The sequence below is a fragment of the Lepisosteus platostomus genome, chromosome 15, assembly GCF_059453375.1.
Source record: "Lepisosteus platostomus isolate fLepPlt1 chromosome 15, fLepPlt1.hap1, whole genome shotgun sequence".
Lineage (NCBI taxonomy): Eukaryota > Metazoa > Chordata > Actinopteri > Semionotiformes > Lepisosteidae > Lepisosteus > Lepisosteus platostomus.
The window spans coordinates 18,445,795-18,471,674 of record NC_142625.1 but is presented as its reverse complement, the minus strand read 5'-3'; the positions used below and the strand labels follow the sequence as shown (position 1 = coordinate 18,471,674).

General features: G+C 41.5%; 1 protein-coding gene across 1 annotated transcript; it reads right to left on the bottom strand.

The window, feature by feature from the left end:
* Positions 1-711: 711 nt before the first annotated feature.
* adnpb (activity dependent neuroprotector homeobox b) lies at positions 712-25,681 on the bottom strand. Its single transcript, XM_088608114.1, has 5 exons — positions 25,451-25,681; positions 24,849-25,177; positions 10,655-10,771; positions 7,704-7,796; positions 712-5,001 (listed from the first exon to the last, which is right to left on the bottom strand). Exons 3-5 carry the CDS (start codon positions 10,760-10,762, stop codon positions 1,681-1,683), a joined length of 3,522 nt encoding a protein of 1,173 aa, XP_088464240.1. The 5' UTR covers positions 10,763-10,771; positions 24,849-25,177; positions 25,451-25,681; the 3' UTR covers positions 712-1,680.
* Positions 25,682-25,880: the final 199 nt, after the last annotated feature.

Here is a 25,880-nt window from a genome sequence, read left to right as displayed (position 1 = left end):
TTTTCTAGAAGGGGGAGTGTGGGTTGAGGCCAATCTATTCCGAATGTAGGGCATTCTTTTCGTTTCCAAGTTCACTAGTTCAAAACCCCCTGACCTTGTCAGATTGTTCATTCATTTTCAAAATGTGTTCAAAATTGCCAGGGATGGTCACTGATTAAATTACACCTTGAAGGATCAGTCATGCAAGGAAGGTTAAAGACAAAACAAGCTATCATTTTAAAATGCAGTTTTTTTCCCCCTTCAACCGATCACATTCGTGCATGATAACATTATAGCATACTTCATAGGTCTCCTAAAAACACCCTTTAGACTGGGGGGAAATCTTACAGGAGTTTAAGTGAACATATCCAGTCACCAAAATGATTTATGGATTATATACAGAATTACTGTGAAAGTCCAAAGCCACTCAGGTATTCTGACTCCAACCTTTAAAGAACACGTACACATCTACACAAAAGCACACAGGTGTGCAGTTTTGGTTTCTGCTCCAACAGACAAAAGTAGTTAAGTGTTCTGGCTGGAAAAGGAAATGGAACTGTTCATTTATATCTAATTATAGGATCACGGCATAGAGTGGACAAATATCACGCATGCAAACAGTTCAGATTAATATTAAGTGAAGGCAAATACGTGCAAATTAAAAGCATAATTCTTTACATCTCTTCTAATTAACTGCATTCAGAGAGGTATAAAACAAAGCAGACACAGATCTCTGCGAAGCACAATACAGCACTTTATTATTCAGAAATGCTTAAATGAAAAATACAAAGGGAAATAAAAGATCACAAATTAACATACATACAGTGAGTCATATATTAATGATATAATGTTTACAACACCAAAAGGTGTCAATTCTCTAAAAAGAAAAACTATTCAAGATGCAGCATTCTGTGATGACTGCACTCAGCACAGCATACTACAAAGTACATATCTATGGAATATTTAACTCAGTAAAACTTTTTTTGTGATTTTGAAATAACATTGGAGAAAAATAGTTCTCAGATAACTGAAGTTGCTTTTCAATAGCAGTGGCAAGTTCAGAAATAAAAAATAATCAGGTCCTGTAAAGTGAAAAGGCCTGGGATCAAGTCCTTTCAATTGGCCTTTAATGTTTTGCAAAATACTATGTTGTTCAAAACCCCAACAGTTACTACAGCACTTTCTAGCCATAAGGTAAGTGGACTAATGTTGAATTTATTACATAGCATGTGCACAAGAAAAATAGCAAATATATAATGAATACACAAAAGCAATATGATAAGCCTCCTCAGTATAGTTCTAAAAGACTGTACAAATATACACTAGCTATTCTGGATGACTATAAGAAAAAAATTAGGGCTTTATTTTTTCCAAAATCTAATAATTTATTCTTTAACCAGTCACAACTTTGCCAAAATCTAGAGGCAAATTAAACATGTCAATAAGTAAATAGCTGAAGACATAAAGTAAAATGAAGGCAAAGTTCTTTCCATTTGTTGTACCATTGGTGCAAAATTTGCACTTCAACTTACTTTGTTTTCAAGAACATTTTTAGAAGTTTTCTTAAATTTCCTGCCACTGAACATTATAATACAAAGCAGCTAGACTGGCCTTTTTGGATAGTGGTAGGTCATAACTTCTGGTAAGTCACAACCCCCCAAGGTATAAGGTATAATTCTACTGTATTCAACAATGACTGAATTACGCCTGTTGACTGCTCAGTCCGACGCCTGAAAGTAAACTGTGCACAGACTCAGAGTTCTCCGACATGCTGTCGTTTGATTGTTCCAGCATATTTTCCAGCCTGTCCTCACCTTCACTATCTGCAGTGCTGTTCTGCCACTCAAGGGGTGGATTGGAAAGGCTTTCGTCATCCGTTGAGGTCATTTTCCACACCGATGTGGGATTTCTGGGCCACGTCTTCTCCGTCGTAGGCTGCTGCTCACCTTGGTAGCCATTCTCACTCCGGGAATTTTCTTCATTCCATGGACCATCCTCCAAGTCTGAGGCAGGCTGGGAACCATTCTCGCTGCCAAAATTGGACAATCCGTCCTTTCTGCCTCCTTCAACTCCATCGTCCTTTTTGATATCGGGAAGTTCGTCTTCTGAGGTGTAACCATCCTTCAGATCCTCGTCGGAGGCATTCTCTCTTCTCGCGTCTTTCCCTAGCTCACAAAACTGCTCTGTAGTGCGTTCTCCTACCTCTTTTCCCTTGCCGCTATTTCTCGGCCCATCGTTTAGTCCCACTTCACTTGACTTCTCCACCTCGTCCAATGCCACTGCCTCCTTCTCTTCCATTTCAATTTCATCCTGGTCACCTTCTGAGGTACCGTCATCCTTGCTCTGTGCCTGGTCTCCTTCCCCTTCCGATCCACTCTCCGACCCCTCGGCTACAGATCCCGAGTGCTGCGATTTTAAGGTGCTTGTGATTGTCTCATTTTGGTTGCTTTCTGTATTTTGCAGAGGATGGTTTCCTCCAAAACCCGGTTTCGGGGTCACGGCTGTTCCTGTTACTTTGGAATTGTCCACTTTAGATGCTTGTTTGTAGCAACCTGACCGGCTTTGCCCTTCCCCTGCTTCATGAAGACGGCTAACAGAATTCTCTTCCAGTCGCCTGTTGATGGAATCCGCTGACCGGGCTGTGTAGGTTTTTGATGTTCGACTTTCATCTTCATCTTTGCCCTCGAAAAACCATTCTGGATCAAAATCCATGTCATGTTTGAGCTTGTTGACTTCCCTCATATTAAACCCTAAAAGCACAGCTGCTTTTCTTGTCTCACAATCTCTCACGCACTTCCTTCTCCTGTTGGTAAAGTGGCTGGCAATATCAGACTTCCATAACCATAAACTAGCAGCCAGCTTCTCAATCTCCCTTCTAGAAGGGTACGGTTTTTTGTTGAAGTACTTTGTAAGGAATGCTTTTCTAGCTTCATACGAATCATCCTCATGACCCTTAGGATCCAATGCTAAAACTACTGGCTCCTCTGGTTTCTCTACAAATGTTGATGGAAAAGAGTCACGGTCGAGTTTTCTTTTTTTCAGAAGACCAGGATCTGAATGCTCAAGTTCTCGTTTGAGAGGAGCTGCGCCTGGAGACTGCGTTCCTCTTATGGTTGCAGTGCCCTTGTCTTGACCATTCTGCGTTTTGCCCACACCTCTGCAGTGGACAAGGTGCAAAGTTATAGTGGAAGCAGTCATGTTACTGGTATACACACCTAGACAGTGGATACACTTGTATGTCAACTTCTTTTCAACAGGATGGACAGTCTGAATCACTTGGTGTCTCTCTCTGAGATGATGAGCCAATGCATCTGAGATCGGACCTTTCAGAATAGAGAAGCACAAAGGACAAAGGGTTTTACCCACATCTTTTTTATAGGGGACTGCAGTTTGAGGTGCGCTTTTCACTGGAGCGTCATGGCTTTCTGGTATTTTGGGTGGCATTTTCTTGCACTGGACTGAAGCATTGTTATTCTGCGCATGGAAGGCTACAGACTCCTCTGGGGCGTCCCTCATATTGTATGTGGTCACAATGAGCTGTATGTTTTTAGGGTTGCTCTGTTGCAAAGTCAGGTCAAAAGTAAGAGGTGAATCAGTTCGTGGTCCCACCACTTCATCTGGGTGGATCAGCCGCATGTGTGCAACCATCTTCTCCACATCATTGAATGTGGCCCGGCAGTGTGGACAACACAGACCGTGAATCAGCATGTGGTTAAGCAAGGTGTCGCTGGGTAGGTAACGATTGCAGTACAGACACTTGCTGGTAAAATTATGGATCTTCATGATATAGTTGGCTACTGCTGGCACCTTCTCGGCTTTGTGCTCTTTTTCAAAATGCGCACTGTAGACATTTTCAGGAAACAGCTCGTTACATATCGTGCAGATCTTCCACTTCTGCGTGTAAGATGTCCCGGCATTGGTGGAGTTCACCGTTTTGGTAGCTGCAGCGACAGCAGTGGCAGACTGAGCTCGAGCTGGAACCTGTGAGGGCTTTGCAGTCGAGGAAGCTAAATTACTACTGGAAGAGTTCCCTGATTGGAAGCTGAGACGGGAAGGAGCCTGGCTTCGTGACTCCGATGCTCCAGCTGTGGAATTGCGAACATTACCCCCAGGTATGTGCTGCTTTACAGTATGAGACTGCTGTGGAACAGACACCTGTGCATTCCCTGGCATGGGGATTCTCATGTGCTGTCCAAGAGAATAACCCTGTGGAATGTTTTTTAATCCATAGGGGTTTTGCTTAATGTGAACATTTGACAGCATTGCTGCAGAATTCAGTCCTGGTTTCGGTATCGCTAACCGACTACTCATCATTGGCTGTGACGAAAGTGATCTTACAGTACTGGGAACTGAAGCTCCTTTCTGAGACAATCCCAAAAGATTCTTGTCTTGCGTTTTTGGAGACAGCAGCATTAAAGGTTTCGATCTGGGCACCACAACATTGGTGTGCCCTATCATAGCTGTTACCTGGTAGCCAATGCGTTCGTGGTCTTCGATAACGTGCTGCACTAAAGCCTCATAGGACTTTGGCATAAACAAACATCGTTTACAATGTATGTTCCCATCATCACGGGCAGTTGCACTCGGATTTACGGCACCATTCAGCGATTTGTCCCCCGTCTTCACTATATAAGGTGCTGCCACATGCTGGAAGTGTTCCCTATAAATGTGTTTGCGAACCACATTGTACAGTGGGTCTCGATAAGTGCATTTTTTACAGTAGTACACAGCCTGCTCTACGCTGTCAGCCGCCTGCTTTGGTTTATGGTTACTATCAAGGCGGGATGTGTCTTTTAGTGTACCAGACCCCCTGACCAGGTGGTTCGTCTGTGGGACATGGAACAACTTAATGTGCGTTTCCAAAGTTTTTTTATTTCCGTTGTAAGTGCAATAAGGGCAGTTAAGCAAGATCCGGCTTTCAAAATCTTCACTGTGGACATTGCGGAAGTGGCTCTTGTAGGCAGAGAAAAACTTGGAAGAGAAGGGACAGCCTGAGCAGCAGAATGGCTTTGACCTGTAGTCCTAGAATGAAAAACAAAACTTTTTTAATTTCCGTTTTAATCATCTCCATCCTACTAGCAACAAGAAAGCAGAAAAGGGTTTTAGAAAAAAAATACCCACTAACCAAAAAAAGCAGCTTGCCTGGCTTATTACATCGACTACTGCCTAAGAAAACTGGATTGGTTAGCTACCATTCCTTTGCAGTTTTGTGTTCTGATGTGCAACCCATATTAACCTAATCCGTCAAGGACAGGGAGCTTTCCATTTAAAAAGTGGATCATATGACTGTATTTCACTGTGTGGGCTGCTTGAATCTGGACCTCTCTCAGTGTTAATTTAGTCACCAGTTTTTGATTTAGTCAGTCGGCTAAAATATCTATTGGTATTATTAATACTTTCTTACTTTTATGTTTTTTTTTAATTCTCAAACTGATATTGCTATTAATATATCCAGCTGAGGCCCTTTCCTATACTAAATTTGTAGTACTTTTATAGAAATTACAGCATGACTTAAATAAAATATTAAAACCAGACAAAACATAATATTGTTATTAATAATTATTTTAATAATAACTAATTCATAAAGTCTATCAGTGCAGAGAGCCTGGGTGCTTCACATTTGTAGTTTTTCAACTTATAACATAGCCACATTGTTTCTCTGCAGCAATGTTTTACAATAGCTTTTCCTTTTTTGCATATCATATATGAAGTATATAGACTCCAGGTCTTTTTCTTTGAGCTAAATCCATGGAACAGTACAATAAACTATTTATTGGGTTTTCTTGGCTTTTTTCCCCAAATCAAAGTGCCCTAGTTTTCTAATCTAATTAGTACAATGAATAAATCGCATTGCTTATCTAGGTGCCAATCAATTAACACACATAAGGGTTCATGCCATGGGGTGTGAAAGTCCTGCTGTAAATGCGTTACTGCTACAAAAGAGGAGAGAAATTGGCACACCTCAATACTTGCAGTTCTCGCACAGTAGTAGCCCTGAGGCACTGTGCGATCCACAACACAGCTACAGGCCAGGGAATATACCCGTTAGTCAGCATGCTGTCTGCCAGACTGAAGGTAAGTGTGTGTACAACATGCAACGAAATTAATTTCAGGCAGAGTTTTAGTCAAAAGCAATTTATTCTTGCCTTAATTTCCTCTAACAAAAATGCAAAGCCTTTTAGTTTTCGTCCCTGCCACTGTGGATTATTTTCATGAGCGTTTTGTCGACCAAAATGGAAAACCAGGCTGTTGACGAACATTTTTGTGACATTTTCGGCTACGAAATTTACGCTGGTACACACAACCTGACCCCAGTCCTTAACAATTTTGGGTCTTGTGAAGTATTAAACAAGTCTTGGTAGTTCTAAACCACAAAAGCAGAAAAGAAACATGTAGAAATAGGGAAAAAAAATAACAACAACATTTATTACAGAATCAATTGAGAAACTGAATAAGAACGGGAAAGTTTACATACTGTTGAGCCATGAATGAATCAGTAAGTAATCAAAAATATTTTATATAAGGAACAGGAACATTTTATAGAGCTCCTTGGCTCCACTGGATGGGCCCCTATTTTTTTGTTATCATACTTATTTGATTGTAGGTGCTTTTAAGTATCCCTTGCCTAATGTGACGACCATCACTAATTTTATTTGCATATTAAGTGTCCACATTAGTGTGACAGAGATGGGCTTGGAAACACTACTCCTCCCATCCACTGCACTGTGCTCAATTCTCCTGCCTTCACACACGAGCAGAAAACACGAGCCAATGAATAAACTGCACTGGTTTTTAAAAGGATAAATCAACTCAATCAATTTCAGGGGCATGACTTAAAACAGAAGAGATAATGCAAAGGCATTGATGTGAAAAGGTCTGTTAACCCCTTAGGTTGGTCAGTATTCCGGAAATACAGAACAATTAGATTGTCATGAAGGTATAAATTCAAGATTAGGATAATATGATTAAGTGTGAAATGCAAAAACACAAGATATTATTGGATTATTTGATGAAGAAAATAAAGATCCTCCTGTGAATAGGCATGTGAACCCTTAGATTCAGTAACATTTAGTATCACTACCACTCCTAGGCAGAGTCATCACGGTCTTAATTATTTAAGACCATTTGTAGACTAACAGTGGATAGATGGAGTCCCAGCTGTTTAGAATTGTACTGTTACCCTCTCTCGACTTGAGCATCAGCTACTCACTCCCACTCCACTGGAATCTCTTTCGATTGCAACACTAACCTGTATGGTGAACACCACACTCTCTTAATTTCCCCAAAGTTTCAGTTATATTTTAGTGTCTTGGCTTGCAATTCACATCACACACTTCTCCCTTTTAGCTACCTTTCCTACTCCCCAAAATACATTAAGAACATATTCTCCACCTGTTTCTCTGGTTCCAGACTAAAGGGACTAAAAGCATTTAGTGCTTTTATTCTAATGATAAATACCTTTCCGACCAGAACTATCTGATCACTATTTCTTAAGCAAAAATCGTTTTTGCATTAGGAGAGTCAGATCCTGAACAACTGACTGTATTCCAAACCATCAATTACCTATATTACTTGAAGAAAATATCCTGACGTTTTCCTTGACTGTTACAATAGTCTCTTTTCTGCAGGAAACTCTTTAAATCTATAAGGTGCTTTCCCCATGTAAGGGCAACTGTTGTAACAATGAGGCGAAATATGGACAGGACAAAAATAACATTACTAACCTGGGGTTTTGTTGAAGATGGATCCCACAAACCAACATCCTCCCAGCTTGTGTTCTTCACATAGAAATCATTAGGACCAAACTCTTTAAAATCCTAAATAAATAAAATTAAAGGAATTATAAAGTAGAATACTCATGGAGCAGCTCTCAAAATAAAATACAGCATGATAAAATACAAATATCCCCATACTATTGACTTTGAAAGGTGACTATTGAGAAAGGCTCAATTTGCATCAGCTTCCACCACCAATACCATTACATCTGGTATATGTCCTCAGGGATGGAAAATGATTGCCTTTTTGGGTGAAATTCTGGTCCAAAGAAGTAGATAAATTATTACAGTAGAACATTCACAGGTAACTAGAAGACACATGCTCTATTAAGTTGGTACAGTGGTCATACTGGAATGCAAAATAAAATGTTTCATTTTAAAAATCTATTCAAAGCTAGAGTATAGGGCAAAGGATTTGTGAGAAAAGTATAAGTGCAAAGTAACATTATTCTCTTCACTCCCAAGCCCTCCATTTATGAATTGTTTCCAATTGTTTTATGCAGAAAATATGCAGTGTACTGCTTCTGTGTGAAAGTTGTTTTTTAACCTGGCTTCACCCTGGACTGAACAACACTGAAAGTTACAGCTAAGTCAAAAAGTTAATAAGGGGAAGGCAACTGGGACCAACTTCACTGCTTAGCAGCCACAGTCTATGAGCCAGCAGCCAAGATCTGAAGAACAGTGTAGCATTCTTTCTGTGCATAGAAGCAACATCAGGGACACATTCCCAAAATTCCCTGACCTTCAATAAAACAGTGACTAAAATAAAAGGTCGTGAAAGCACTGAACAATAGAATCTCACTCTTTCAAATTTTATTATAAAAAGACAAAAATACAAACTGACATTTCACCACAAAGTCTGAAAAGCAGTCTTTTTATATAAAAATTAATGAAAGTTGAACAAAAATGGCTCATACTTTTAGGTTCTTTAATCACTATTATACACAGGTAATTTTTCAACAGAAATATTAATACCTTTCTTTGGATAACCTTTAGCAAATAAGATTTACCACAGTTACCTTCTGTTTTCCACTGTTAAATAACTAATTTTAATAAAATCTATTGCACATAGTGATGGTGGGCAACTGTATTTTAATAATAAAACTTGTTAGAATTCATAGCTTATCTGAGGATATCTAAATATGAACAACAATGGATAAGACAATAACCACACAATCGTTTGACAGAGTAGAAATCCTTTCTCTCTGGAAGAGAAGTCACAATTTAGAAAAAAATCTGTTTTTCTTAGATGCATTCCCTACTTCTTTTCTCCTGAAAAAAAAATGTCTGGCTATAAAAAAAAGTCCAGCAATCCCTTCCCAAAAAAGAAATTAAACTGTCGACAATCCACAAAAATAAGGAAGTGACCCACTCTAATTCCTCTAAAACACTGTGTCAATGGTAAATTACAGCCCTTCAGTGAACATTAAAAATGTGGATTAAATTTTTTCCCAAATAATATGCATTTAAAATGTATGAATCAATTCTCATGAAAGTGCCCCCCCTCAGATTAGGTGTCTTTTGTATAGTTTTCACCTCCTTACACTTAACATTGACTGTTTCTTTCTAATGCAGCACAAAATGTATTTCAAACTGTACAACAAATGACAGTCTCAATTCTGGCATATATGGCTATAATAAAGATTGTGGAAATAACCTTAGTGCTTAAATGTGGAACAACAAGCAATTTAATATTTTGTACAGGGAAGTACATTTTTCCACACACCTTTTGTTGCAGTATTGTTATGAGCTTGTGGACTATGTGTCTTGTCTGAATGAACACCAAAGGTTTTTCTTCTAAAAGAAAAGCTAGGCATACAGAAGTCTTTTTAATGTTCAGATGCCTCTTTCAATCTAAATGTTAGTGTTAAACAATCAAAATAATGACATGGGCTAAAATGACTTTAAATATTGCTAAAAATAATAGGCAAGTGAAAATGTTCATTTCAACAATAAATGAATTAACACAGGGTTTAAACATTTAGTCAGATAAACAGAGTTAAAGCCCTTCTTAAGTGCACTGCATCTATAAGATAAAACCATTTCCATTAAGTTTCCTTTTGTGTTTACACAGCTTAAGTGCATGTCCCTGCTGCCCTGTACTTCAGGCCTATACTATATGTATGTTTGTTAGGGACAGCTCATCCCTGGATTCAAGTTAAGGAGGACTGTGAGAGACTACAGCCCATATCCGAAGACACAGTAGAACAAAAATATTTTGGAGAAGAAGTGAAATATTTCAGGAAAGCCGTATGAAAGAACTGCAGTATTAATATTTGTGTTCAGTTTTTCTATCAGGGTATACCTAATTATACTGTTGTCAGGCAAGTTAACTCAGATCTCTCAGAAGCTGTGATGTACAGATTATCTAAGAGTGAAAAGGAACTCCATAGCTATAAAACCTCTGTATTTCAACAAATGACACTTTGTAAAGTGTATAAAGTATCAGCTGTGTTTTTAAGGGAAAAAGTAAACAAACTGTTCTCTGGGTCAAAGTTGCAAAGGGAAACCTCAGACACAGAAGTACTACAATGTAATGAGCTTGTTGCTGGCAGCTCTGCTGTATTACTTTATCTTAAGAGCAAGAGCTGCAAATCACAAACCCCATGTATTGAATTTCATGAGAAATAGGTTCATAGTCAGATACACTATAAACTGTTGTGCAACGTGTATACTGTTAGCCTTCAAGCAAAAATAGTTAAGGTTCAAAGACCGTGAACCAGCACCTCCATTTCGTGCATTCTTGTTGCACCAAATGGGATTAAGCTGTGAAGATCTCCCTGCTCTAACGTATAACCATGAGAAAACAAACAGACAGATCCTAGTATAACTCAAAATATGCAGTAGAGAATTAGTTTTTGGGATCTTATCCCACAGAAAAACAGAATAGTACTACTTACTTCAAGGTGCTCCTTACAGTACTCCAAGCCTATGTCACTCAGAACCTTCTTTACGGTTTTTCGGGCCTTTCGCAAGCTGCCAAGGTTATTGACTGGAAGCTGAAACATAGTTTCTACCTGGAACCAAAAGAAACAAACACCATGAATAAACTGGTAACTCCAAAGTAAAAATAATTCAGTAACAAGGAGTCAACCAGTCGGTGAAGAAATTCACTGCAACAACTCCGCATTTCATACAATTAACCTTCAGTGGTGATTCAGAAAAGTGAAGAAAGCTCGGATACTTATTTTTAAAATCTCCTTTAGGCAGTGAATTGAAATTCCATTAAGGCTTTTACAAGAGATTACAATTACAAATAAGTGAATACTATATTCATGTATTAAGGTAAAGGACACAAAATATCCAATGCTATAAAAGTGAAAATACAATAAGCTTTTGTACAAAATCTTGTAAGTTCTTATTCCAGCTGTATTTCGTCACTTTTTGGTAAATCTGCAGTATTTTCATAATGTTTATAACATTTCTAGTCAAAACCATATCAACATTTTGTTGATTTTTGAAAACTTCAATAAATTCAATCTGGTTCACTTCAACATATTATATTAAAACCTGATGTATCGCCCAGAAACATTTGCAAGATGTTTTGCTCAGAGCTTGCTTTGTTGTCTCTAAAACTGTGATTTCTTGTAATAATATCCACCCTTTTTGCTTGCAAATGTTTACATGCTCACATGCAAATGTCAAGGTCATATGCCAAGAGTTAATAGGCCTGCTTGCACTAATTGTAATAAGACTGATATTGAAGATCTCATGGGAATCCGACTCATAATAGTTTCAAACACAAAGTGTTAACTTCCAAAAATGTTCTTCATAGGGAAGTTAAAAAAGCCACTTGGTAATTGCAATGCCTGAGTACATGTGAAATCACAGGATGTAAAATGACAACCACCATTCTGGTCTGTCAGTTTGATGAAATAAATGTCTCATACTAATCGCGTTAAAACATTTTTTAAAACAAGGATGTTTTGCTCAAAATATTTGAAGAGACAGGGAACAGTACCCTTTAATCATTTTTGGGAAAAATGAAAAAATAAATCACAACGTAAGGTACGTAAACTGTGGTACACATGCCAGTTATGTTATTTCAAAAGAAAACTAGCTAGCCGAAATACAAATAACTCTGATCAAATAACTGAGCTTCTTAGAATAGTGAGGACAGCTTGATCAGGCTGCAGTGTGTATTCCACAAGGTTTTAAGGTATCTGCAGCCCAATTCCATCCCTTCCTTCTGGCAATCAAGGTTATGATGAGTGTAATGGTGTGTGGGACTGACCTGCATGATTCACCAATTCCACCAGTATTCAACAGGACTGAAGTTTGCGATTGATCGAGCCAAGGAAGGAGATGGAAATCTCTTTGCATGCGCTACAATTCAATCATGCATTGCCTACCACAGAGGAAATTATTTTGACTTGAATTAAATTTGACTTGTCCAAATATTTTGTCCTCCGAGTGTACAGTAGTGGAATTGTGTAAAGATTAAACTTTCACTGACTGAATGTAAAGTCTACAATTCAACTGAATTTTTAATGCAAACTGTACCGTTTTATTTACGTTGAGGAATTTCAGATCACAGATGCTAAATTTCAGCAACAGAGAGACAAGGCATCTGTAGACATACAAGGGGTTTATCATCTAACATCAATATCCTGTGAATTCACCTGACATACAGCACTCGATGAAGCTAACTTAGAAGTGATTTGAAGCCACTATCATAAAGATCTGGTTTCTTATAGACCTGGAAATGAAAACACCAATTATATTATGATTCATAACATCTGAAACCACTTTACGATGCCAACCAGAAAGAAAAAAAAGCACCGAAGGGGTGCAGTTATACAATTTTCATATTGTAATGTTTCCAGCATATTACAAGCATAAAGACATTCATGCAAGCAGTGCCCAGAAACAGGACGAAGGAACTGGCTCAGTGCTTCACAAACATTCAATCATATTTCAAAAGACTGGCAAATTAAACTCGGTATACTTGACCTTATATGCGTGACATTAAAAAAAATACAATTTTTAAAAATAATCAAGTTATACAATAAAAGAGTCAGAGTAAGTCAACAGTTTTACCCAATTACTTGAGAAGTAACAGCAACCTGAATACGTGAAGCACAAAAAAAACATTTGTAGGACGCTCTAAAAACACATTTTTAAATCTGGGCACCTTACTGGATGTGTGGTTTTTCCTTTATAAAAATCAAAGGGAATTCATTTGTAAAAGTCACTTATCCAAGCATACTTGCAATTAAATCAAAGCATGCTTATTAACCCTTTCCTGGATTTCCAGTTCTGGGTCTCTCTATGCCCTTAACCTCAATATCAGTGAAAAACTATGTTGTGGTGGACAGTTTAGACAGGAGCAACACGGAGGTAAAATGACAAAGCAGGCAAATAATAGTGGGATTTTTTGGGGGAAAAGGATAACTGAAACATTTTGTGCAACTACAAAAAGCAAATTAATTCCTTACATTATTGGTACTATAAATTATATGGTATATTTCATTTTGGTTTATACCATATTCCTTTTAAAAGTCAGTATTTCCAAAATTCTCCTTTATAATGCCTGACGTTAACAAGTACCATTTAAAACTGGCACAAACCTGTCAGACACCTTGATGATAAAATGCTGTCATGCATGTTCTCAGTTTGCGATTCCTAAGAGTGTCCAATGATCTGCCTGCTGTCTTTCCATTTTCTAACCATGTCACCCATATCGGAGTCACAGGGGACCAGCAGGTACAAGGCAGGGCACAACCTGGACAACCTGGATGGATGCCAGTCCATCGCAGAACACACAAACACACACACTCACACCAGGGGCAATGTTCCCAGAAGCCAACTAACCTAACCTTCGGCCTGTGGGGAGAAACCCTCTCGAACAGGGAGAGAACACACAGACAGCACCCCAGGAATCGAACCCAGGGCCCCATCCCTCCGCCACCATCTTTCTGCCATTTGGAAGGAAATCATATCTGTGCTGATTTTGCACGGCCATGTTATCGGGACAATGCTAAATCAATGACATGACATTCAGTCAGGCCAAATGATTGACTCCACATGAATATCAGGACACAGGGTCTACTGCCTAACAATACATATGAGCATCCAAAGAACTTTGTACATCACTGCATCTTGGCTTCTAAAGGGACAAGATTTTATATATTAGAGATATTATATGCAGTTAAATCAAAGTATATAAATTTCATATAAACAGAAGTAAATACCAGTTACACTTATTATAAATTGTGGCAGACAACTGTTATACATTAAGTAAAATTACTTTCTATTTAACACAATTACCAGACAAAAAATGCATAGCAATGAATTCCAACTTTAACAACCATTAGCCCCAAGCAATCTGGCTATAAGCCATTTCAATTTGCCATTATACAAGAAAAGTGGCTCAGGTTCCAAATCCAATTTACAATTTCACTCTGAACCCAGTATCCATGTAGGTGGTCTGTGCTGAACAACTTGGGTTTGTTCTGCAGCAGCTGGAACTACGCAATCCTTTACAACAGGAAAGATTTGTATTCAGCTGTAATACAGACAGTGAACACTGCTGTTGATAAGGAAAAGGCAGTTTCAGACCAAGCCCAAGAGTTTTGGATGTTCGGGACAAGCTGCTCTAAGCTCTCTGTTGAACCTTCTACCCCGGCTTCTTTCAAGAATGGATGAGCTCCACAGGTCAAGAAACTAGCGACCAAAGAATGGAGGTGTGACGCATGGCCTGTTAACTTTTCTGATGTTCTGACTACAAGGCGGCACGCCTAGTTATAACACATGTAGTGACAGCATTAACATGATCAAAACGCAATCTGTGTAACACCACATCTAATTAGTTTGCAAACGAAAGGACATGAGTTTAAAAACCAAGAGGTTCTTCAGGTCCGTCCATCTGTAAGTAAAACAGACACGTGATTTAAGAGTGCGTTCTGAGTACTGTAGCCCAGCTGACAGTGGCTCAAGCCCAAGAGTCCTCACGATGAGGCAAGCATTCGGTGCTGAACCCCGAGTCAGACCGACTCACTGTTCCCTGGCAAACCGAGGACATCTGGACTCCCGGGACCTGCCAGGCACCTGCAAGCTTCTGCAGCCAGTGCACCCTCCCCTGCAAAGCTTGCGGAGTGTCATATGGCAAAGGGCTTTAACAGGCAGGGGTGAGCTGGAGCTTACTCACAGGCCCCGGCAAGACGTACTGCAGGAACTCAAGCGGATAACCAATGGCACACAGGAGGAGCCTACAGCAGAAAATAATTGGCGATTTCCACGTTTGCCAAACACAGAAAAACAAAATGCAGCCAGATGCAACATAAACGCAAACCCTACCACGTGCCACTGATACATTCGAGTTCTTTCTCATGACAAATTTCACTAAATAGAGAGAAAAGCCTACACAAAGCAGTGTGGATCTTACATGTGTACTTTAAATTAAGTTAATGGAGTAATTAGGTAAACACGCACATATCATTCCAGAAACAGTACTTCTGTTAACTGCAGTACTCATTAATTACATGCACTAAATGTGCACCTACTCATTTGAGAGAATACTGTACTTGGAAATTGTGGTTGGGACTGAATACAAATTGCAATTAACCCATTAGCTTAACCAAACATTCCAAACCAAACACTTCATGGTGGCTTTCCTTTCAGTTAATGCAAGATGCTTTTGTAAAGCAAAGATCGGGTTACACGCATCAACTGCCCAGTTTGGTCACAATTAGGCATGCATACACAAACCCACATCAGAACCACTCCAAAGAGGACTAGACTAGAAATACTGCTTCAGATAAGGCACTGTCTGTTCCAGTTGAAATTATTTTACACATTCTAAATAAGGTTTAATATCCCAGTATTGGGTTGGTATCAAGGTATGATCCCCCTATTCATAAAATAAGGAACTGTCAGAGGTGCCTACTGTCCAAAGACTGGGAATGGACTTCAACAAAGCACAAAGATGACAGATTACCTTCCAATGGTAATATCAGATTATTATAGAATACAGGTGAGGTCATCAACACAAAACATCTCTGACCGCCCCATTTCTGCACCAGTGATGAGCCACAAAAGCCCTCTACAGGAGGCTAAAACAGTCAACAGTCTCAATGCAGCACTGCAACCCCTCCCCCTGAGTGTGTGTAACTTGGCAAAAATACTCCGAAATTCTCTCAAAGGCAAAATCTTGATCTCTGATCTAACTACTAAGGTTTTTAACAAGAGAAGGACATAATGCTGCAGACTGGTTTTCTTGCCAATACTAATCTTTCAAAAACCAGCAAAATCCAAAGGCTTCAGTCTAAACTCATACTGCTGCACTTTCTAAACGGATTGCATTCAAGACATCACAGCCGTGTTGTAAAGCACCCTGGGATTCTTCAGCCCAAACCATTTGCATTATGTTGTAATAACTTGACACTAGTCTAAAATTACACAACATTTTCACCAGCTTGGCTACAGTGATGCCCCGCATCAAATCAAACAATCTCTAGCTAGCCGCAAATTCCAGACACAGCACTTCAAGCTGTAGACTATAGTCTGAGGACGCCTCTGGGAAACGGAGCACTGACACCAAGTCATGTGTCAGGAGTGTGCTAAAGCAAGAGGGGAGAAGTTGCGACTGAATTCAAGTTGATGACCAGTAAGTAAATACAAATCCACACACTATTCATGCTGGTCAGCACCGCGACACAGAAACCACAGAATGATGCCAGCCTGACAACGCAAAGAAACATTTCACTCGATGAGCTGGTCAAGAGAGGAGCAACGCTCAACTGATTTCCCGGACGTACAGTTTCATGAAAAAAATATTTGCCCCCTTTGACATTTTCTTCATTTTTGCCACTGAATGTTATCAGAGCTTCATGTGGGTCTTAATGATAAAAAGGGGACTACTTGTGAATAAAAAACACCAAAGTATGGTGCTTGTTTCAGTAGCTTCATAAAATCATCCAACAACCGATGTCCCTTAGTAAGACTGGGAAAAAGTCTTCATGATTTGAATTTCTAAAAATGACCTGAAGCACCAGTGAGAATGAGTGCCATGTGGAAACTGTAAATATACTTTTTTGAAATAAAAGTTATGATTTTTAGTCAATTCTGTAAATCTGTAACAATGAAAATCAGGAAACATTGGTTACTGGTTAGTCCAGTTACATGTCTGCTCAAACAATAGCAAAAATATCCAATATGAAGAGCAATCTTATTGTCTACTCATTTACATTATGTTCACAATTGGGTAGAATGCATACTATATATAGCTCATCCAAATAACTGATTACTGTAATATAGGATTTTATTCCCCTTTCATGGGATTCCCAGTGGTTCTGCGGGATTAACAGGAGGATTAACAGATGCTGTAGTGCCCTACCACCTCACTGTTTCCTTATATCCAGTGGTGATCAAGGAGCCAGACCTCGGTTCGACCGAACCTTAGTCAAGGGCATCAAGAATGCAAGAGCCCACACTTTGGAGAAAAACAGGACACGTTTCATTTTGTAATGCCCTAGTTTCCTGACTGCACAGGGCAATGCCACTGACTGCAGAGAGATGGCAGTTGCGGCTAGAACTGAAAATCGGGACCAGCGCCGGCCCTTCAGCTCCAACATTAGAAGGGAAAGAGAAGCACAGGGCTAGCCTGCCTCCAGGTGGGGTATACACAACAACCTTCTCCACTGCAGACATACTGAGTGCGCCGTGTGCCCCCATTGTGACTGATCTAAAGCCCAGATGCAGGTGAGCGCCATCTACAGACAGCCCTAACCAAGCTGCTGCCTTGTCTGTAATGTCCGCCGTGTCTGTGCTTAGCACTTACAAGAACTGACCAGCCTTTTCGTGTACTTTACAATATTTACACAGTCCGCCATTTATAACATAGGAGAATAATACACCACTAATTACCACCTTCACTGAATCGTGATTTCATTAGCAGAGCTTATATTTTTCCTGAAACAGGGAGATGTATTAGAAACTACAGAACTAGAACATGGATGTGTTGGTATTTTAACCTAACCTACTTCCCCTCCCCCCATATTAACAGGGAAAGATCTTCTGGCTGAATAACTGAGTCTACTCAGCTTCATCATTGGCGGTCATATTTATTGCCTTTCAATAACCTGCAATTCATATTTTATGTGGAATCAACATCAGTTGATGTCTGAACGGTTTCAGCCATGAGCAGTGGCACCTTGTGAGGTCTTCACTGCTGCTTGCTAGGTATGTGTTCAATGAAATTTAAGACCTCAAAAACGAAGTGAATGTGTTAAACGAAGTGTGCTAATTCCTTTAACATAAGAACGGCTACAGACGAGGAGGGCATTCCGTCCAGCCCATGTGGCATTGAGCAGCTAACTGATCCAAGGAACTGTTCCAGTTGTTTTTTAAAAAGAAACTAGGGTATCAGCTTCAACAACGTGGCCAGGTATGCCGTTCCATACTCCTGCAACCCTTTGGGTACAGACATGCCTCTTGTTCTTGGTTTTAAAAGTAGTTTCCACTTGTGTCCTCTAGTTAATGTATTACTCTTCATTCTAAAAACAATCTGCAAACTTTGGCAGCGCCTTTGAGGATTTTGAATACCTGGACCAGGTCCTCTCTAGTCAAGACCAGCATTGTATCACTGCATTTAAGGCAGCTCATTTCCAACAATAACACAATTGAATTTTTCTGAAATTGTGTCATTTTACAGCTGCTGTGGTTTTCCAATACTTTTAGTCTTTTGGCGCATCAACATCTTTCCCTTTATGCACCACGATCTTCAGGGATGATTTTCAGCGAGGCTTCATTAAGCACTGCTCATTATATAGCAGCTCTGTTCTCCAATAACTAATCTGTGCTTTTATTATGTTGCCCATTCTGAAATAAAGTCGCTGTGGGCTTTGCTGCAGTTGCCAAATAGCTTTTGCATTTTCACTGCAAGGTTGATACAACTGTATAGTTTAACATTTTGCTACGAAGTATGTCTTGAAAACACTCATGCAAATGACTTCATTTAAAATACTCACTTGGTCAGTGTCTATATTACTGCGTCTTTCAGTGTGTATTTTCTTTATGCCACAGTGCACTACTGTGAGTGTATGAACTGGAGACCATAGACTCCAAAGGTCTATGGAGACCATAGACCTTTAGATGAAAGCCTGAAACAATTATTGGATTCTATTTCAATTAATTTTATTTGTACGCTTCTACCACTTCAGGGTTGTGGGGGAGTGGGAGTCTATCTGGGAGCACACCTGGATGGGACACCAGTCTATTGCAGAGCACATGCAGAGAAACACTCACATCAGGGTGAATACTGCTGGGACATATTTAACCCAGGGCCACCGCTCTGCGAGGCAGCAATGCCTACCACTGCTGCCACACTATTTGATCAAATGGGTACATTTAGAAATCTGCTGAAAGCAGAAATACCCTTCCAATACCTTCCAGACCTGGTGAAGTCTGCACAGAAAATGAGGAAGCAAGATGGGGCCAAAAGGCCACGACTGTTCCCCCCAACTGAATGGGCTGTCAGTCTACTGCAGGACCATGGAAAAGGGGAAGATTCAGAACAGCCAGTGACACCTAGCCAGGATGACAGGTGGAATTAAACCTGAGCTCCCAACAAACATGCAAATATGGAAAGACGAGGTGTCCCAGTGCGGAACTGAACCCCGGACCCAAATCTGCAGCTCTGAATGGCACTGCAACTCACGGTGCTTCAGAAACACTTAACTCGCAGAGCTTTTCCCAACTGAATAGATAAGCAAATATCAATCCTGACACCTCTCACCTTCCATTTGAGTCAGTTCACGGGAGCACAAACCAAAACAAAGACTTGCAGAGATACACCCCCACCTACTGAGTAATTCTGAGCATAACATTTATAATGCAAGCAGCTCTTCCGTAGAGACAAACTAGAATTCATGCAGAATAAGAACTACTTTTTTTAGCATTCGTCATGTTGAGGGCCTTAAAACTGAAGAAACTGGCCAACTGCTCCCCCTAAAAAACAGAGTTACTGCTACAAATTATAATCACTTTCCCTTTTTCATACTTGACCTTCACCCTGCACTATACAAAAAAAGAAAAATGTTATATGGATGATTTGAAACAGAATGTCCTAGTTTAGGCTCTTAAGCATTCCAATGAAGATCTAGCTTAGAACCATTTAAATAACTATTGTTTTTTGAGATAACCACCCATCAGTCAGACACCTTCTTTGTGTCTGACATTGCCTGTTAACCACATATGAGTCCAAAAATAATAACAAAAGGACACATGTTTTGCTTGAATGGAAGACCTGTATCTTCACACACTTCTGTTATACCCCACAGTGCAGAGCTGTGTATCTTGAGATCTCAAAGCCTGCACATCACAATCACATTTGCTGTTTCAATGCAAGTACTATTCTGGCTCATTATTAAACTACATGCATATACAGTCTAAAGCCCTGACCCACTAAATTCAAGATTGCATTTTCAGTTGTACTTACTCGTAACCAATTTTTAAAGACTGATCAGTATTATTCTTGGAATACCTACCGTTAATTTACACAAGCATGATGTACAAGTATTCCGAAACCAGCCTTAAATGTGTAATGAATTGCCAAATCGTACTTGTTTAGTATTAACAAAAGTAATTTTGGTGCTGACCTTTTATTCCACAAATTTTTTAGATTACCTTAAGCCTATTTTTCTAAGTTTTTAAAATGTCATAACTGTTGGGGTAGTAGAGTAGTAGGTGTTACCCCAGTATTCTGGCCAAATTTCCCCTTGACCTTTACAATCATGGCCTCCTAATAATCCCCATCTATGAACTGGCTTCTCTCCACCGACAGCCAATATGTGGTGAGCATACTGAGGCACTCTGGTTGCCTTTGTATCATCCGGGTGGGTACTACACATTTGGTTAATTAATTAATTAATAATAATTACTCCACTCCCACGCTGTGCTGCCCTCTGTCATGTTACAGTATGGACCCTCACAAATGTTTGCATTAATGCAACAAAAGCTGTTCTTTTTCTACACTGCAGGTGCATCCCATGCCAGAAAACTCCTTTATTACCTTGACTCAATCATCTACTGAAATTCGCAAGTGCTTTGTTAGGTAATTTAACATTCCACTGCCTGTTTAAATAATGCCACAGGGGTCAGTCGGTATCCCAGACACTGCTGTGTGCCTTCCTTACCGTTGTACACTAAAACTAACCCCAGACCCATGGGCTCTGTGGCCATGATGACTGTGTTAGAGCATGAACCACTACCATGCTAGAGTCCTGGGGCTACAAAACAAAGGAAATATTTTCAATTTGAATTTGCAGTTTGAACCAGACATTCGAAAGGAAACCCTGAATACACAGAGCTTTGTTTTCATAGTCAGAAAATGGAACGGTAAAACCATTTTGGATCGTCCTTGTTCATAATACAATTCTGAGAAGTACAAACTCAATAATGATTTAGGATAGGCGCATTTTTTGTTTATGACAGTATTAATGACACCGGATTCCTACAATAATAATTGTCAATTCTCAATACAACTATACAACTCAATGCTTACCAAAAGATTTGCCATCCTAATGAACACTGTTCTGCTCCACCTTGCCTCTACATGATTTGAAGCAGAACATCTCAGCACTGACCTGTTCACATACTATTATAAAAAAAACCCATTTAAAATGGCATAATGACCTAAATGAACAAATTAAACACTTTCAAATCATAACACATTTGTTTCATAATAGACCTAAAGAGCACGGACATATCTGCACATTATAATTCAAGAAAATAACAATGAAGACTGATTTTGGAAAGTCACTAGTGAGAACAACAAACCTATCACATTTCTTTTATTTTGTATTGGAAATCTACAAATTGTTCATTTTAACCAAGATCAGCATGTTGACATAGTCCGGGGAAAGACTGCTTTATAGTCCCTTAACTAAATGCTCTGCTAGTGAAAAAATCACTCATCATGTACAGATGTAGCTAGGATGCATAAACATGCTTTTTGTAGAAAGGGACAGTTCTCCACAGAAATGTTACTCTCCACCACACAAGTGGATTCTGAGAAACCTGAATGCAAGTTCCAAGTGGATTACAAATGCATGACAAATGCTCAACGAGCAGGTCTCCTTGTCCCGTTCCTCACCAAACAGGGAGGCCACAGAACCGTGATCATCAACCCGACAGCCCGGCTGTGCCTGGTTCCCCTCCTCCTCCACTCCTGTCTGGCTGACCTGAAAGCTCTCCATCGGCTCTCCTACACCAATTAACGCTGCATTCTCTGTAAGCTTACTGAAGTATTAGTGTGGAGACTCCACAAATGATGTGATCAGTGATGGTTCACATACTGCTTCCATGTCTGCAGATGCCAAGCACTGCCTTGAAGACTTGGACAGAGCAGTTTAGAAACCGTGACACCATCAGGTTCCTCAGCCACCCATATACTCTTCTGTGAAGAGGCCATCTTGCCCTTCGCTGCATACAGCAGTATAGAAGCCAGCAGCAGAGCTAGCGAATGCAGCAAGCTAGTAACTAATGGCTATGTTTTTACTCCATCCTCACTGCAAAAATGTAATTATTAATTTTTAAATGATATAGTTAGAAACTGGCTCTAGCCTGAAATGCCTTTGTTTATAAAGTTACTGCTAAATCAGGAACTGATGATACAAGCCTCAAAATCATCACTTAACATTGCAACAGCATCACATTTTTTTAAAAACTGTCCTTTCTGGTGAAAACACAAAGCACGTTCACTGAAAAGGGAATCGACAATATAATCAATGTCTGTTTTCGGTTATCTTAGGTGAGTGTAAGGCACTTGTCTGCCAATAAAGAATTAACACACAAGGCACTGACACTGACAACGAAAGTGCCATTTCGTTCAATTTGGGATTTGAAAGCAAAAATGAAGACATTCAAACGTCCCATGATCAATAAGTGGAGAATAACGTTATGGGCTCCTTTATGGAATCTCAACAGGCAAAAACACAAGAAATACTGTAAATAAGAAGAGGCCAACTGGTCCATCTAGCTCGATCAGATGTTCTCTTTACAGCTGGGGCAGTGAGATGAAACTGCTGGCAGCTGTTTATCCCTGGTGTCCATTCGTTTCCGACTGGGTGCTGAAACACCCAGTTCACCTCAGCCCGGAGGCTGCCCTGAGCCTCTCCTCCTGGATAAATACTCTCAGAGGGGGCTAATGAGGAACCACGCTGTGCTCTCGCAACGCTACCTCCAAAATGGAAGCACGACACCTCACTCCAGTTTGCCACCAGCCCACAGCTTAACGGGCTGTGGCAGCAGCTCACCTGCAAATGGAACAAACCAGATTCACTGGTGGAACTCTGGCTTGGCTGTTCTTGGATGATCTCTACACTACACCCGAGGTCCAACTCCACAGAGCACATACGCAAGCCTGGAGCCAGCCTCTCAGTGCCTGCTCCCTCAGCAGCAGAGGGGGCAGCTATGCGCTGTGCTTGCTCGACCCGTACTTTTAAAATGCCCAGCCCAGGTGCTAGCCATGAGCCCGTGACCTAGATCCCATTTGGTGAGGCTGGAGCTCTTATGTGAGCTCACACTGCCCTGCATGCTCATGGCTGCTACTGCAGCCAACGTGTGCTACAGACTGCTCACTGAGCACTTCTTGCTTTCTCCCATACGAGTAGATGGCGCTAGTGAGCGCCACTGTTTCCGTTATGTAACACTCCACATACTGCCATCGCGGCCTCTCCCTTTCTTACAGAATGGCGCCTCCTATTGAGTCAGCACAGATCCTAAATCCTACGACATGTCTGCGGTACATTTTGGGTGGGGGCTGGGTCTCTCGCACTGGGGGGGAAAAAAACAGCCACAGAAATGTCAGATCGGGACGCGCCGTGCACGGGTTTGAAATCTGTCACACCGGACCCAAATAAAACCCCCCAAAAAACAAACAGGGGCAGCGCAGTTGTTTCTGAAACTTAAGCAAATGCAATTCTGGGGAATCACGCGGTCTGGACTTCTGGTGACACGCGAAAAGCGCCGGAGTTGGGAGAGACGGCTGTCATTTCTGGCGCTTTTACAATGCGAGTTCGTGTATCGGGCAAGGAACGTCCCAGATCTAAACCTGGGCATGCGAATCACAAGACCGATTTTCACACCTCAAACTTTAAACCCATTAAAACTGGTCCCGACTGCCAAAATCTAAAAAAAATAACGATCGCCTTATTAATTGCCCGTACGATGCCATTTCCATTCATTCCTGGCTTCGTAAAGCTCACTATAGACATGCACAGGTTATCTTGGGAGATGGGTTTATTATCATGTACCACATCTGACAGCTCCGTCTATACACACACACACATACACGGCAGAACATGCTACACACACCACAGCACAGAAGAATGGGGGAAAAGCACAGACAATGCGTTCAGGCTGCATACAGCCACATGCATGGCCAAGACGACTTGACATACACCAGCTACAGAAGAGGTTTGATTTTTCTCAGCGGTTCGTTGCAAATCCGGAGAGAGCGGCGTTCAGATCTCTAGGTTTGATTGCACGCAGTCTCACAGCGTAGTTTGGAAACAATAGGAGTGACATTTTAAGATTTCCCGAGAATATAGTTTAACGAAACCCCATACCAGGTGGCTAAATGAGCATGAACTGCAAACTTGTTAAAAGATCCAGAAGCGTGTTTTTGTTTTTTTTTGTAGGGGGAGGCTGCATGTATACATTGTATACTCCAGCAAAAATCTCACAGCGTTCTTCATCCCTCCCACCGACCGGCTTCGAGAGATGCGGGTTTTTCCCCCCCAGCCCTGTCTCCGATGTAACACTGTAACTCAGCTCCCCCACCCCCCCCTCGGTAGGAGAAAACCGCGGCTGAACCCTCGGATCCGAGGCGCAGACAGAGGAGGCGAACCCCAGCCCGTCTCTGCGCCGTCGTCGCTGCCGGAGAACACGGCGATGGCAGCTCGGGCTGTGCCGTAGCGTCTGGGGCTCGATCCACACGCAGCGATCCCGCACGAAAAAGAGGGAGAAATTGTCCCCAAAAAATGTTAAAAAAACAACACCCCCCCCACCCGCTCCTCCTTTCCTCCCACCCTCCCAAAACCGCTCAGTTTTCCGGGCGCCAGAGACTTCGCGGGGCGACGGTAGTCCTACCTGTCTGGGACCCTCCTGGGTGACTTCGTGGGGTCCAGAAATCCCGCAGTGGAAACAAAGGGCGGCCTCTCCTCTCCTCTGCCTCCGTTCTCTCCCTCTCCTATGCCGCCGCCTCCTCCTCCTCTTCCTCAGCGAGGAGCCCGACTCGCCGCTTCTCCGCTCTGGGCGAACACACCGGACCGAAAGAGGGAGCTCGCCGGAGCAGAGACACGGAGCGCAGAAAAAACCCTCCGCCGAGAAGCCCACCCCGACCAGCCACGGCTGCCCTTCGCTCTCTCTTCGGCTGCTGGGGCAGGACCGCCGCCGTCACTCATCTAGGTGTCTCGGATCTGGGACGAGGGAGGCTATTATAAATGTTCGCCTGTGGTTTATTTTTTTTTTCCACAGACAATACAACCCCAGCCCGAACCTGCCCTGTCCAAAATGGCGTACGAGAAAGAGCGGAAGTGACATATGCGTTTGATTAGCATAAGGCAGCTCATTGTCCAACAGAGAGCACAGTTGAGTTAAAGGCTCCCCGCAGACAGGCGGGGAGAAGGTGGGGGGGGTAGACAGCCACTGAGCTGAACCGAGCCCTACCTGCTTGTAAAAGTCGCACTTACCTCAAGCCCCTCGCTCAACTCGGATGGCGGAACGCAAAACGCCGAAAGCAAACGGGCATGCCAACTGTCAACACTGTAGAGGGGCAGGAAGGCGCAGACCAACGCACGTAGCTCTTCGTGTCCAGTAGGGGGCGTCCTGGGGCCGTGGTCGGCCCTGGGAAGGAAAACGCATGCGTTGACGCTGTTGCTGGCGCCTTCCACCGGCCGACGATCGGATGAGTACTGTGCCTCACAACTCTCCAGCATTGGGGATCAGGTGGCGCTGTGCTATCACTGCGCCGGGTGCACCCGAACTACTTTTCCCGAAATGTGCAGCACGTGCCGTGTAACGCCTGGACGTTCTCCGTCTCCGGGCCGCGTGCCCGCTGTGCGGCAGGTGCAGGTAAAATGCACACCTCTGGGTTCAGACTCATGCATCTTAAGCAGTTCT

Excerpts from the sequence above, each read along its gene's own strand:
- adnpb (XM_088608114.1), bottom strand. The coding sequence starts at position 10,762 with ATGTTTCAGCTTCCAGTCAATAACCTTGGCAGCTTGCGAAAGGCCCGA. Across the intron at positions 7,797-10,654 it reads ACTGTAAGGAGCACCTTGAA|GATTTTAAAGAGTTTGGTCC; the intron begins GTAAGTAGTACT and ends TTATTTATTTAG. Across the intron at positions 5,002-7,703 it reads CATCTTCAACAAAACCCCAG|GACTACAGGTCAAAGCCATT; the intron begins GTTAGTAATGTT and ends TTTTCATTCTAG.